At 44.6% G+C, this 15,671-nt stretch overlaps 1 protein-coding gene across 3 annotated transcripts in view; it reads right to left on the bottom strand.

The window, feature by feature from the left end:
- The window catches only part of LOC124036022 (PHD finger protein 19-like), a 42,489-nt gene that overhangs the window by 12,688 nt on the left and 14,130 nt on the right, over positions 1-15,671 (bottom strand). For all 3 annotated transcript variants that reach the window (XM_046350075.1, XM_046350074.1, XM_046350073.1), the window contains 6 exons: positions 9,566-9,686; positions 9,383-9,450; positions 8,955-9,101; positions 8,715-8,781; positions 1,170-1,255; positions 143-238 (listed from right to left, as the gene is read on the bottom strand). In XM_046350075.1, coding sequence (XP_046206031.1) covers positions 143-238; positions 1,170-1,255; positions 8,715-8,781; positions 8,955-9,101; positions 9,383-9,450; positions 9,566-9,686 — 585 coding nt within the window. The remainder of the gene's footprint in view (positions 1-142; positions 239-1,169; positions 1,256-8,714; positions 8,782-8,954; positions 9,102-9,382; positions 9,451-9,565; positions 9,687-15,671) is intronic.

Raw genomic sequence — 15,671 nt, 5'->3', positions numbered from 1 at the left:
AACACATTCCACACAGTGGAGCAAAATAAAGAAGACAGGACCTCCTCCTAATGCCAACACAATGAACAATTTGCAGAGGTAACCGTGCGTGAGGGAGTTGCCTTTTCTAACAATAAAAGTCTTGGTGACTCTCGTACTGTACCTGAAGTCGTAGGAGACACTGGTGGTGGCGGACCCAGAGGTGCTGGCAGCGTCTGTGGAGTCCAGGTCAAGACTGAAGGTCCGTCCCGAGCTAGTGCTGAGGAGTAAACAGCGTCAGCTCCGTTCAGACGCTGGAAATAAGTGCTAATCAGAGGATTTTGTGGCCCCTGGACCAGATAGAATAGTCCTATTTTGTAGTTTCTAATCCTAACCTCAAAGGAAAATGTACATTATTACCATGGTCCCTCACCCTGCGACTTGAATTTGCAAGTCACTGTTCTGCGCCCATATAATAAAAGAGCCTGCATGCTAAAGGCGTGTGTATGCGTGAGAAAGTACTATATCTAGCTAATGGAAGAAAGTTCATGTAATGCTTCAAAGCTCCCACAGACTATTTTAGCTGTTCTCATCCTCCAGCTCAGTTCAGGTGCTATAGAGTTATAAGTCGCTCTGGATAAGAGCGTCTGCTAAATGACTTAAATGTAAATGTAAATGACCAAGCCTATTCCACTCCTCACATTCCGACAGTGTTAGTCCACTTTTTGGCGTTGCACCAGCTATTCCCCATCTCTTGATTTTCCTCTAAGAAAGCTTGGTTGATTCTCAACAGTCCCCAAAGTGTTTGCCTTTCTTTTATTATTATGCACTGTTCGGGAGATAACCTTTACAGGAAAGCATAATTAAATCTCTTCGTTCGACACATTGATGAATATCATCAGAGGGATGACAAAACAACACTGCCAGAGGTTGTCTTTCAAAGGGAAATTCATGTAAATTAAGTAGATAGCTAGGGCCTTAAATGATTGCATTCAATCACAGTCAATGTCAAATGTTTGCAGTAGTACAGAGTTCATTGGAAATGAGCATCTAGACAAAAGTGTTCAAAATGACACTTAGAGCTGGTTTTCAAGACACAGTCCTAGATTTAAAAGAACTTTAAATTGATAAACTCCATTGAACATGCTACTTCATCCAAGCTGAATCTTAATCTGTCAGGGAAACTGGCCCTTAGTATCCAAACCATTTACCTTTTGAGGCTTTGTAACTCGTCCAATGTGAAGTCAAAGATGTTGGCCATATGATGGTTGGTGCTCCAGGCTGAGGTCAGGTCATTCTACATAACAAATCACACACACACACACACACGGTATTATAGTACTCAGCCAGTGTCATAAACAGACAGTGATCATCATTGTCTTCATCACTACTGTTTAAATGCTACATGCCAGAGATCAACTAGATTCAGCCTGGGGCAATTTTCTTCTTTCATAAGAAGATGATCAGGGGGCCGAAACATAGTTACTAATAATATTATTTTACAACAAATTGACCGCAAGAAACCCTAACAGATATCATATTTGATATCAATAAAACATTTTATTAACTAAATGTATTTCGGGGTAGATCAGCTTTAATATTGCAGATAGATTGTGGCTTCCATCAGTGTAATTGTCTGCGTAATTTTCAATCTCCCATATATATTTTTTGTACAGTACCAGTCAAAAGTTTGAACACACCTACTCATTCAAGGGTTTTCCTCTATTTTGTATAAGGGCTATTTGACCGAGAATGAGAGTGATGGAGCACTGTATCAGATGACATGGCCTCCAGTCACCTGACCTCAACCCAATTGAGATGGTTTGGGATGCGTTGGACCGCAGAGTGAAGGAAAAGCAGCCAACACGTGCTCAGCATATGTGGGAACTCATCTCTGAGACCATCTATTTTTCAACTGTGCTGTGATGTTTCACAAACATTCTGAACCTTTATATTCTCATAGTTTTTACAGATTGTAAATTAAAGATACAACATTTTCCTAAGAGTATTATCACATCATTGATCGATTGACTATGAATTTTTTAAATCACCCAGCAGTGCTATTTGCAGAGACAGATTCAGGTAAATGTTGCAATTCTTCAGCTATTCCTGAACCTTCGACCAAAAACCATCTAAATATGGCCAGTACCAAGATAAATTATCTATTAATTCTCTATTCACAGCAAAAATCTGCAGAGCAGGGATGGTTGTTTCCCCATATACAGTTGAAGACGGAAGTTTACATACACCTTAGCCAAATACATTTAAACTCAGTTTTTCACAATTCCTGACATTCAATCCCAGTAAAAATTCCCTGTTTTAGGTCAGTTAGGTTCACCACTTTATTTTAAGAATGTGAAATGTCAGAATAATAGTAGAAAGAATAATTCATTTCAGCTTTTATTTATTTCATCACATTCCCAGTGGGTCAGAAGTTTACATACACTCAATTAGTATTTGGTAGCATTGCCTTCAAATTGTTGAACGTTTTGGGTAGCCTTCCACAACCTTCTCACAATAAGTTGGGTGAATTTTGGCCCATTCCTCCTGACAGAGCTGGTGTAACTGAGTCAGGTATGTAGGCCTCCTTGCTCGCGTCACTCTTTTTCAGTTCTGCCCACAAATGTTCTATGGGATTGAGGTGAGGGCTTTGTGATGGCCACTCCAATACCTTGACTTTGTTGTCCTTAAGCCATTTTGCCACAACATTGGAAATTGTCCATTTGGAAGACCCTTCAATATATCCACATCATTTCTCTCCCTCATGATCCCATCTATTTTGTGAAGTGCACCAGTCCCTCCTGCAGCAAAGCACCCCCCCAACATGATGCTGACACCCCCATGCATCAATGTTGGGATGGTGTTCTTCGGCTTGCAAGCCTCCCCCTTTTCCTCCAAACATAACGAAGGACATTATGGCCAAACAGTTCTATTTTTGTCTCATCAGACCAGAGGACATTTCACCAAAAAGTAAGATCTTTGACCCCATGTGCAGTTGCAAACTGTAGTCTGTCTTTTTTATGACGGTTTTGGAGCAGTGGCTTCTTCCTTGCTAAGAGGCCTTTCAGGTTATGTCGATATAGGACTCGTTGTACTGTGGATATAGATACTTTTGTTCCGGTTTCCTCCAGCATCTTCACAAGGTCCTTTGCTGTTGTTCTGGGATTGATTTGCACTTTTGGAAATTGCTGACAAGGATGAACCAGACTTGTGGAGGTCTACAATTTTGTTTCTGATGTCTTGGCTGATTTATTTTGATTTTCCCATGATGTCAAAAAGAGGCACTGAGTTTGAAGGTAGGTCTTGAAATAATTCCACAGGTACAACTCCAATTTACTCAATGATGTCAGTTAGCCTATGACATCACTTTCCTGAATTTTCCAAGCTGTTTAAAGTCACAGTCAACTTAGTACATGTAATCTTCTGACCCACTGGAAATGTGATACAGTAAATTATAAATTGCACAATTGTTAAACAACAGATTATGCACAAAGTAGATGTCCTAACCGACTTGCCAAAACTATAGTTTGTTAAAACTTCTTAGGGATAGGGGGCAGTATTTTCACGTCCGGATGAAAAGCGTGCCCAAAGTAAACTGCCTGCTACTCAGGCCCAAAGCTAGGATATGCATATTATTAGTAGATTTGGATAGTGTCTGTGAGCACAATCCATCCAGGGACATTTTTCTTTAGGTCAATCTGTTTTCCATTCTTTTTCTATGGTAAGCCCTTTTATTAGGAACCTGCTTGCATTTCCTATGGCTTTCATTAGATGTCAACGTTTGTTTTCGTCCGGTATTGCACACAGTTTATCCAGTCTTAAATTGTATCGATTATTTACGTTTTAGGATATCTAAGGTTGGATTAGGAAAGTTGTTTGAAATGTTTGGACCAAGATTACAGGTCATTTATTAGATACTTTGTAGTCATGTTGGGCGAGTTGGAACCGGTGTATTTTCTGAATCAAACGATCCAAATACATGGACATTTTGGGGATATAAAGAAGGACTTTATCGAACAAAAGGACCATTTGTGATGTTTATGGGACATTTTGGAGTGCCAACAGAAGATGATCTTCAAAGGTAAGGCATGAATTATAGCGTTATTTCTGACTTTTGTGTACCACCTGCCTGGTTGAAATATGATTTTCATGTGTTGGTATGCGGGGCGCTGTCCTCAGATAATCACATGGTCTACTTTCGCCATAAAGCCTTTTTGAAATCTGACACTGTGGCTGGATTAACAAGAAGTTAAGCTTTATTTTGATGTATTACACATGGATGTTTTGAGAGTTTTTATTACGAGTATTTCTGTTTTTGAATTTGGTGCGCTGCAATTTCACTGGATGTTGTCAAATCAATCCCGTTACCGGGATTCGAGCGGGAAGGGATCACTAAGTAAGAAGTTAACAAGACATTTGTGGAGTGGTTGAAAATCAAGTTTTAATGACTCTAACCTAAGTGTATGTAAACTTCCGACTTCAACAATATATAACATTCTACTGGTTGCACTAATTTGTATAATGATTTAAAATTGAAAAAAAACCTCAGTTTTGAATCAAGCGTTGTTTTGTGTATCAGTTCATAAACCATTTGCCATGGAATTGGTACATCGAAAAATCTCTTCCCAACCTACAGTGCATTCGGAAAGTATTCAGACCCCTTCACTTTTTCCAGATTTTGTTACATTACAGCCTTATAATAAAATGGATTAAATCGTCAATCTTCACAAAATACCCCATAATGACAAAGCAAAAACAGATAAGAAAACATTTATGAAATATCACGTTTACATAAGTATTCAGACCCTTGACTCAGTACTTTGTTGAAGCACTTTTGGCAGCGATTACATCCTTGAGTCTTCTTGGGTATGACGCTACAAGCTTGGCACACATGTATTTGGGGAGTTTCTTATCTGCAGATCCTCTCAAGCTGTGTAAGGTTGTATAGGGAGCAAGGCTGCACAGCTATTTTCAGGTCTCTCCAGAAATGTTTGATTGGGTTCAAGTCCGGGCTCTGGCTGGGCCACTCGAGGACATTCAGAGACTTGTCCCAAAGCCACTCCTGTGTTGTTTTGGCTGTGTGCTCCGGGTCATTGTTCTATTGGAAGGTGAACCTTCACTCCAGTCTGAGGTCCTGAGTGCTCTGTAACAGGTTTTCATCAAGGATCTCTCTGTACTTTGCACCGTTCATCTTTCCCTTGATCTTGAATTGTCTGCCAGTCCCTGTCGTTGAAAAACATCCCCACAGCATGATGCTGCCACTACCATGCTTCACCGTAGGGATGGTGCCAGGTTTCCTCCAGACGCTTGTCATTCAGGCCAAAGAGTTCAATCTTGGTTTCATCAGACCAGAGAATCTTGTTTCGGTGCCTCCAAGCGGGCCTTTTACTGAGGAGTGGGTTCTGTCTGGCCACTCTACCATAAAAAGGACCAAGGCCCTCATCTCCCGGTTGTTCAATTTGGCCAGGCGACCAGCTCTAGGAAGAGTCTTTGTGTCTCCAAACTTCTTCCATTTAAGAATGAGGGAAGCCACTGTGTTCTTGGAGACCTTCAGTGCTGCAGATATTTTTTGGTAACTTTCCCCAGTTCTGTGCCTTTACACAATCCTGTCTTGGAGCTCTACGGACAACTCCTTCGACCTTGGGGCTTGGTTTTTGCACTGTCAACTGTGGGACCTTATATAGACAGGTGTGTGTGTCAGGACCCGGTTACGAACCCGGGTCTCCGGAGTGAGAAACAGTCACTTAACCAACTGAGCCACGAATAGTCGGCAGAACCCAGAAGATGAGGCAGACACAGCAGTACTTGAGACGGTGTATTTAATGAAGTAAAAAGTGAAGTTCTTCAGGAAAACATGTAACTCCACAACCTCAAAAGGAATTCCACAAGAACAAAGGTAATCCTCCAAGACAAAAAGGTAAATCCACAAGGTGGAAGGTATAGCACAAAAAGCCTCAAAAGATACTCAAAAACAAACAAGAACAAAAAAACAGAATTCCACAAGAGAGTCCACCGGGATCAACAAGAGTTCACAGAGTACTAGGGCTGGGTGCTAACATACAAACACAGAGCAAAGAACTGAGGAAAACAAAGGGTTTAAATACAATCAGGGGAAACGAGGCACAGGTGCAAATAATAATGGGGATCAAGGGAAAACAAAAGGTCAAAAGGCACAATGGGGGCATCTAGTGACCAAAAACCGGAACAACCCTGGCCAAATCCTGACAGTGTGCCTTTCCAAATCATGTCCAATCAATTGAATTAACCACAGGTGGACTCCAATCAAGTTGTAGAAATATCTCAAGGATGATCAATGGAAACAGGATGCACCTGAGCTCAATTTCCAGTCTCATAACAAAGGGTCTGAATACTTCCGTAAATAGAGTATCTGTTTTTTTAGCATTGAGCTAATAGCGTCTGATTTTGCTAGTAGCGTACTATATCTAGCTAATAGCGTCTAATTTTGTTAGCATTCTGGTGATAGAGGCCCGATGGGCTTTTCTTGCATCCCCCGTGTGCTATGATGATAATACCATTAATCCCAGGATGAGAAAAGGTTAGTATGACGATATGAAAATCTGGATACCGTCAAAGCCTAATTTCAAACCTTGTTTACATTTGGAGCTGATTTGCTGGTCTTTTTACAGTCTTCTATAGACGAGTTGGTTGTAGAGCAACAAAACCGATGTGTGCAAAACAGACTGGGTTAGCTTAGACTGTTGACAACCATATTTTGCCTCCACATGTTTATTGAAAACAAATACATTTGCACAATGAGCACTTGTTGTCTCTCAAATACATAGTTAACGATGTTGGTTAGCTAGCTAGCGAATGTTTTTCATATTAGCATAGACATGACCGCAGTCAAAACAAGACAACATCAATAACAAGATACAACGAGCAGAAACGAGCCACCTACGCTTCCCCACATGAAATCTTCTTTTATTTGTTGCTAGCCATCGGACTGTTCAGAATCACAACGCACACTTTCCGGTCACATCGCTGCGTGCACATGATTTTCGTGACGTGGTCAGCCAACCTGTATATTTCCAACAATTAATAATAATACGTTGTGTTTTGCTCAGAAAACTTGGGGGCCAAATAAAAATCACTTGGCCTGCGGGCTGCCAGTTGGAGAACCCTACTATATGCTTTGTCTACATTTTCAAATTAGAGCACCTTCCTCCTTCCAGCGAGGCAGTATTAGCTTAATTACTGAGAAATGTCAGAGGTCTGTTGTTTGAGATGAATATGCCTGGGGACCAGACATGCACTGCTCTGTTCAGGGGGGATTTGTCAGTAAAATGCCTCAAAGGCCAACTGTAATCCCCTTTTGAGTAGAACTGGAGAGAGACAGTGATGAGGGCAATGACACATAAGTTCTTCATGGGACATGGCAGAGAGAAGACAGACTTTTAGAAGATGGACAGTGGTCAGAGGGAAAGAAAAAAAGAAGAGCACAGACAAATGGAGAAGGGAGGGATTCCAGCCACGTTGATAACCATCAGAGATAGGAATGAGTGAAATAACCAGAGGTTTGGATCGTTCAGTGTGGTTGAAACTTGAGGTCGACCGATTAATCGGAATGACAGATTAATTAGGGTCGATTTCAAGTTTTCATAACAATCGGAAATATGTATTTTTGGGCGCCGATTTTGCAGATAAAAAAAATAATAATACCTTTATTTAACCAGGCAAGTCAGTTAAGAACACATTCTTATTTTCAATGACAGCCTAGGAACGGTGGGTTAACTGCCTTGTTCAGGGGCAGAACGACAGATTTTCACCTTGTCAGCTCGGGGGATCCAATCTTGCAACCTTACAGTTAACTTGTCCAAAGCTATAACCACCTGCCTCTCGTTGCACTCCACAAGGAGACTGCCTGTTACGAGAATGCAGTAAGCCAAGGTAAGTTGCTAGCTAGCATTAAACGTATCTTATAAAAAACAATCAATCAATCATAATCACTAGTTATAACTACACATGGTTGATGATATTACTAGTTTATCTAGCGTGTCCTGGTTGCATATAATCTATGCAGCGCTGGGGGATGATTTAACAAAAGCGCATTCACGAAAAAAGCACATTCGTTGGACGACTATACCTAACCATAAACACCAATGCCTTTCTTAAAATCAATACACAGAAGTTTATATTTTTAAACCTGCATATTTAGCTAAAAGAAATCCAGGTTAGCAGGCAATATTAACCAGGTGAAATTGTGTCACTTTTCTTGCACGCAGAGTCAGGGTATATGCAACAGTTTAGGCAGCCTAGCTCATTTCGAACTAATTTGCCAGAATTATGACATAACATTGAAGGTTGTGCAATGAAACAAGAATATTTAGACTTAGGGATTCCACCCGTTAGATTAAATACAGAACGATTCCATATTTCACTGAAATAATAAATGTTTTGCTTTCGAAATGATAGTTTCCGTATTCGACCATATTACTGACCTACGGCTCGTATTTCTGTGTGTTATGTTATAATTAAGTCTATGATTTGATAGAGCAGTCTGACTGAGCGATGGTAGGCAGCAGCAGGCTCGTAAGCATTCATTCAAACAGCCCTTTCGTGCGTTTTGCCAGCAGCTCTTCACAAGCACAGCGCTGTTTATGACTTCAAGCCTGTCAGCCTAATAGCTGGTGTAACCGATGTCAAATGGCTAGCTAGTTAGCGGGGTGCGCGCTAATAGCGTTGATGTGAGGTGTTTTGAGAATGAGGGAGGATCTTGTGACAATCCGAGAACTTACATTGGGAATGGCGTCCTCCAGCAGCCATTTCGACCTTTTCTTCCTCCTCTTCTCTGCCGGGAGAGAGCTAAAGAGACAACTTTCACTTTCTGACCAAACAATAGGAATATTGGGTGACAATTCGGCACAGCCTTATAGCATCATTAACATTGATTAACACTTTCTGACTGAGCCAAGACAGGCCTCATTGAAATACACAGTTTCCCATGAAAACAAGCATATCACAACGCCGTGAAATACCTGTTCCTGTCTGGGCCTTTCTTTCGTCCTCTCCATCCCTCGTTTTGGGCCCTCTCGGGAAAGAGTTTGGAGGGAGGGTTCGGTGGAACGCGTGTCCTCAGGCGGAAGATGCATTTCCTCTTCTTGATCTCCTTCCCGCAGAGAAACCTGGAGAAATACAGAGGGGATGTTAAGGTCATGGTCTGGTAAAGGAGGTGTGATGTCAACAAATAAACCTTCAGCCGAGTAACATGTCTGTTATAACAAATACTCTTATCACCCAGAACAAAAAGTAAACAACTTACTGAATGTTGGGGGCCATACTATATTATTGTTAGCCGGACATGAGAATTACATTGGCAGATTCAGTATATGCTGTTGATGGGATTTCCAAATAAATAATAGTTTTATAATGCATTATCTGAATACAACGGAGAGAGATGTCTTACTTGCTCTTGTAGTTGTTCAAAGCATCAAGGAGATATTGGCCTCTTTCTGTTGGAGGAGTATTGGAGAGCTGTGGGGAATATCAAAATGTTAGTCCGATGCAATTGACTTGAGATGGCATTAATCAACTTCCTATCCGGATTCCTACTCAGAATTCAGACAGGAATTCATTTGGTGGTTCTAACCTTGCCCAAATGGAAATGCTCCCAGTTGTTGCTGACAAAGTTAAGGATCTCCTCCAGCTCAAAGTACTTCTTCTTACTCTGGACTCCCAGGTTGTAAAGTGCCAAGTGCACCACGTCCACCCTGGATAAGAAACCAGGGACAATCAGTGAGCTCAAAATAGAGATGAAATGAGAGGGGGAAAAAGATACGCATGTTTAACAGAAAGCAGTCCCTCCAGGATCCCACGATTGCAATTGTTTTTGCCAAATCAACAATTCCCCACATATTATGCAAGGGCTTGTAATATCTTGTGCTTCACAGAGTCATGGCTGAATGATGGCACTATCGACATACAGCTGGCTGGTCGTATGCTGTACCGGCAGGATAGAACAGTGCCGTCTGGTAAAACAAGGGGTGGCGGACTATGTATTTTTTTGTAAATAACAGCTGGTGCACAATATCTAAGGAAGTCTCGAGCTATTGCTCGCCTGAGGTAGAGTATCTCATGATAAGATGTAGACCACACTATCTACCTAGAAAGTTCTGTATTTTTCGCAGCTGTTTACATACCACCAGACTGAGGCATTTAGACAGCATTGAATGAGATGTATTACAAACAAGGAAACGCTTCTAGGTTAGACTACTGCAATGCTCTACTTTCCAGCTACCCGGATAAAGCACTAAATAAACTTCAGTTAGTGCTAAATACGGCTGCTAGAATCCTGACTAGAACCAAAAAAATGGATCATATTACTCCAGTGCTAGCCTCCCTAAACTGGCTTCCTGTCAAAGCAAGGGCTGATTTCAAGGTTTTACTGCTAACCTACAAAGCATTACATGGGCTTGCTCCTACGTATCTCTATGATTTGGTCCTGCCGTACATACCTACACGTACGCTACGGTCAGAAGACGTAGGCCTCCTAATTGTCTCTAGAATTTCTAAGCAAACAGCTGGAGGCAGGGCTTTCTCCTATAGAGCTCCATTTTTATGGAACGGTTTGCCTACCCATGTGAGAGAGGAAAACGCGGTCTCAACCTTTAAGTCTTTACTGAAGACTCATCTCTTCAGTGGGTCATATGATTGAGTGTAGTCTGGCCCAGGAGTGGGAAGGTGAACGGAAAGGCTCTGGAGCAACGAACCGCCCTTGCTGTCTCTGCCTGGCCGGTTCCCCTCTTTCCACTGGGATTCTCTGCCTCTAACCCTATTACAGGGGCTGAGTCACTGGCTTACTGTGGCTCTGTCATGTTTTGTCTTATATTGTCTTGTCATTTTGCTTTTCCTTCTGTTCGTTTTCCCCCTGCTGGTCTTTTTAGGTTCGTTCCCCTTTTTCTCTCTCCCTCCCTCTCTCTCTCTTCTCTCTATCGTTCCGTTCTTGCTCCCAGCTGTTCCTATTCCCCTAATCAATCATTTAGTCTTCCACACCTGTTCCCTATCTTTTCCCCTGATTAGAGTCCCTATTTCTCCCCTTGTTTTCCGTTTCTGTCCTGTCGGATCCTTGTATATTGTTCACCGTGCTGTGTCTTTGTATCGCCCTGTCGTGTCGTGTTTCCCTCAGATGCTGCGTGGTGAGCAGGTGTCTGAGTCTGCTACGGTCAAGTGCCTTCCCGAGGCAACCTGCAGTTTATGATCGAGTCTCCAGTCTGTTCTCGTCATTACGAGTGGAATTGTTCTTTATGCTTTATTTACCGCTCCGATTTGTCTAGGAGTATTGAATATTTACTTTACTGGATTAAAGACTGTTTTCGCCAAGTCGCTTTTGGGTCCTCATTCACCTGCATAACAGAAGGATCCGACCAAAGAATGGACCCAGCGACTACAGACGCTCGTAACACTGCCGTCGAGATCCAAGGAGCCATGCTCGGCAGACACGAGCAGGAATTGTCTGCTGCTCGTCATGCCGTGGAGAACCTGGCCGCTCAGGTTTCCGACCTCTCTGGACAGTTCCAGAGTCTTCGTCTCGTGCCACCTGTTACTTCCTGGTCTGCCGAGCCTCCGGAACCTAGGGTTAATAACCCACCTTGCTACTCCGGGCAGCCCACGGAGTGCCGCTCCTTTCTCACCCAGTGTGATATTGTGTTCTCTCTCCAACCCAACACATACTCTAGAGAGAGAGCTCGGGTTGCTTACGTCATTTCACTCCTTACTGGCCGGGCTCGAGAGTGGGGCACAGCTATCTGGGAGGCAAGGGCTGATTGTTCTACTAATTACCAGAACTTTAAAGAGGAGATGATTCGGGTTTTTGACCGTTCAGTTTTTGGTAGGGAGGCTTCTAGGGCCCTGGCTTCCCTATGCCAAGGTGATCGATCCATAACGGATTACTCTATAGAGTTTCGCACTCTTGCTGCCTCTAGTGACTGGAACGAGCCGGCGCTGCTCGCTCGTTTTCTGGAGGGACTCCACGCAGTGGTTAAAGATGAGATTCTCTCCCGGGAGGTTCCTTCCAGTGTGGACTCTTTGATTGCTCTCGCCATCCGCATAGAACGACGGGTAGATCTTCGTCACCAAGCTCGTGGAAGAGAGCTCGCGTCAACGGTGTTTCCCTGCTCCGCATCGCAACCATCTCCCTCCTCTGGCTCAGAGACTGAGCCCATGCAGCTGGGAGGTATTCGCATCTCGACTAAGGAGAGGGAACGGAGGATCACCAACCGCCTGTGCCTCTATTGCGGACTTGCTGGACATTTTGTCAATTTATGTCCAGTAAAAGCCAGAGCTCATCAGTAAGCGGAGGGCTACTGGTGAGCGCTACTACTCAGGTCTCTCCATCTAGATCCTGTACCACTATGTCGGTCCATCTACGCTGGACCGGTTCGGGTGCTACATGCAGTGCCTTGATAGACTCTGGGGCTGAGGGCTGTTTCATGGACGAAGCATGGGCTCGGAAACATGACATTCCTTTCAGACAGTTAGACAAGCCTACGCCCATGTTCGCCTTAGATGGTAGTCATCTTCCCAGTATCAGATTAGAGACACTACCTTTAACCCTCACAGTATCCGGTAACCACAGTGAGACTATTTCTTTTTTGATTTTTCGTTCACCTTTTACACCTGTTGTTTTGGGTCATCCCTGGCTAGTATGTCATAATCCTTCTATTAATTGGTCTAGTAATTCTATCCTATCCTGGAACGTTTCTTGTCATGTGAAGTGTTTAATGTCTGCCATCCCTCCCGTTTCTTCTGTCCCCACTTCTCAGGAGGAACCTGGCGATTTGACAGGAGTGCCGGAGGAGTATCATGATCTGCGCACGGTCTTCAGTCGGTCCCGAGCCAACTCCCTTCCTCCTCACCGGTCGTATGATTGTAGTATTGATCTCCTTCCGGGGACCACTCCTCCTCGGGGTAGACTATACTCTCTGTCGGCTCCCGAACGTAAGGCTCTCGAGGATTATTTGTCTGTGTCTCTTGACGCCGGTACCATAGTGCCTTCTTCCTCTCCGGCCGGGGGTTTTTTTTGTTAAGAAAAAGGACGGTACTCTGCGCCCCTGCGTGGATTATCGAGGGCTGAATGACATAACGGTTAAGAATCGTTATCCGCTTCCCCTTATGTCATCAGCCTTCGAGATTCTGCAGGGAGCCAGGTGCTTTACTAAGTTGGACCTTCGTAACGCTTACCATCTCGTGCGCATCAGAGAGGGGGACGAGTGGAAAACGGCGTTTAACACTCCGTTAGGGCATTTTGAGTACCGGGTTCTGCCGTTTGGTCTCGCCAATGCGCCAGCTGTTTTTCAGGCATTAGTTAATGATGTTCTGAGAGACATGCTGAACATCTTTGTTTTTGTCTACCTTGACGATATCCTGATTTTTTCACCGTCACTCGAGATTCATGTTCAGCACGTTCGACGTGTTCTCCAGCGCCTTTTAGAGAATTGTCTCTACGTGAAGGCTGAGAAGTGCTCTTTTCATGTCTCCTCCGTTACTTTTCTCGGTTCCGTTATTTCCGCTGAAGGCATTCAGATGGATTCCGCTAAGGTCCAAGCTGTCAGTGAGTGGCCCGTTCCAAGGTCACGTGTCGAGTTGCAGCGCTTTCTAGGTTTCGCTAATTTCTATCGGCGTTTCATTCGTAATTTCGGTCAAGTTGCTGCCCCTCTCACAGCTCTTACTTCTGTCAAGACGTGTTTTAAGTGGTCCGGTTCCACCCAGGGAGCTTTTGATCTTCTAAAAGAACGTTTTACGTCCGCTCCTATCCTCGTTACTCCTGACGTCACTAGACAATTCATTGTCGAGGTTGACGCTTCAGAGGTAGGCGTGGGAGCCATTCTATCCCAGCGCTTCCAGTCTGACGATAAGGTTCATCCTTGCGCTTATTTTTCTCATCGCCTGTCGCCATCTGAACGCAACTATGATGTGGGTAACCGCGAACTGCTCGCCATCCGCTTAGCCCTAGGCGAATGGCGACAGTGGTTGGAGGGGGCGACCGTTCCTTTTGTCGTTTGGACAGACCATAAGAACCTTGAGTACATCCGTTCTGCCAAACGACTTAATGCTCGTCAAGCTCGTTGGGCGTTGTTTTTCGCTCGTTTCGAGTTTGTGATTTCTTACCGTCCGGGTAGCAAGAACACCAAGCCTGATGCCTTATCCCATCTTTTTAGTTCTTCTGTGGCTTCTACTGATCCCGAGGGGATTCTTGCTTATGGGCGTGTTGTCGGGTTGACAGTCTGGGGAATTGAAAGACAGGTTAAGCAAGCACTCACGCACACTGCGTCGCCGCGCGCTTGTCCTAGTAACCTTCTTTTCATTCCTGTTTCCACTCGTCTGGCTGTTCTTCAGTGGGCTCACTCTGCCAAGTTAGCTGGTCATCCCGGTGTTCGAGGCACTCTTGCTTCTATTCGCCAGCACTTTTGGTGGCCGACTCAGGAGCGTGACACGCGCCGTTTCGTGGCTGCTTGTTCGGATTGCGCGCAGACTAAGTCAGGTAACTCTCCTCCTGCCGGTCGTCTCAGACCGCTCCCCATTCCTTCTCGACCATGGTCTCACATCGCCCTAGACTTCATTACCGGTCTGCCTTTGTCTGCGGGGAAGACTGTGATTCTTACGGTTGTCGATAGGTTCTCTAAGGCGACACATTTCATTCCCCTCGCTAAACTTCCTTCCGCTAAGGAGACGGCACAAATCATCATCGAGAATGTGTTCAGAATTCATGACCTCCCGTTAGACGCCGTTTCAGACAGAGGTCCGCAATTCACGTCACAGTTTTGGAGGGAGTTCTGTCGTTTGATTGGTGCGTCCGCCAGTCTCTCTTCCGGGTTTCATCCCCAGTCTAACGGTCAAGCAGAGAGGGCCAATCAGACGATTGGTCGCATACTACGCAGCCTTTCTTTCAGAAACCCTGCGTCTTGGGCAGAACAGCTCCCCTGGGCAGAATACGCTCACAACTCGCTTCCTTCGTCTGCTACCGGGTTATCTCCGTTTCAGAGTAGTCTGGGTTACCAGCCTCCTCTGTTCTCATCCCAGCTTGCCGAGTCCAGCGTTCCCTCCGCTCAAGCGTTTGTCCAACGTTGTGAGCGCACCTGGAGGAGGGTGAGGTCTGCACTTTGCCGTTACAGGGCACAGACTGTGAGAGCCGCCAATAAACGTAGGATTAAGAGTCCAAGGTATTGTTGCGGCCAGAGAGTGTGGCTTTCCACTCGCAACCTTCCTCTTACGACAGCTTCTCGTAAGTTGACTCCGCGGTTCATTGGTCCATTCCGTGTCTCCCAGGTCGTCAATCCTGTCGCTGTGCGACTGCTTCTTCCGCGACATCTTCGTCGCGTCCATCCTGTCTTCCATGTCTCCTGTGTCAAGCCATTTCTTCGCACCCCCGTTCGTCTTCCCTCCCCCCCCCTCCCGTCCTTGTCGAGAGCGCACCTATTTACAAGGTACGTAGGATCATGGACATGCGTTCTCGGGGACGGGGTCACCAATACTTAGTGGATTGGGAGGGTTACGGTCCTGAGGAGAGGAGTTGGGTTCCGTCTCGGGACGTGCTGGACCGTTCACTGATTGATGATTTCCTCCGTTGCCGCCAGGATTCCTCCTCGAGTGCGCCAGGAGGCGCTCGGTGAGTGGGGGGGGTACTGTCATGTTTTGTCTTATATTGTCTTGTCATTTTGCTTTTCCTTCTGTTCGTTTTCCCCCTGCTGGTCTTTTTA

This window comes from Oncorhynchus gorbuscha, linkage group LG05, assembly GCF_021184085.1.
Source record: "Oncorhynchus gorbuscha isolate QuinsamMale2020 ecotype Even-year linkage group LG05, OgorEven_v1.0, whole genome shotgun sequence".
Lineage (NCBI taxonomy): Eukaryota > Metazoa > Chordata > Actinopteri > Salmoniformes > Salmonidae > Oncorhynchus > Oncorhynchus gorbuscha.
Note: the sequence above shows the minus strand (reverse complement) of the source record. Positions and strands in the feature narration are given on the sequence as shown.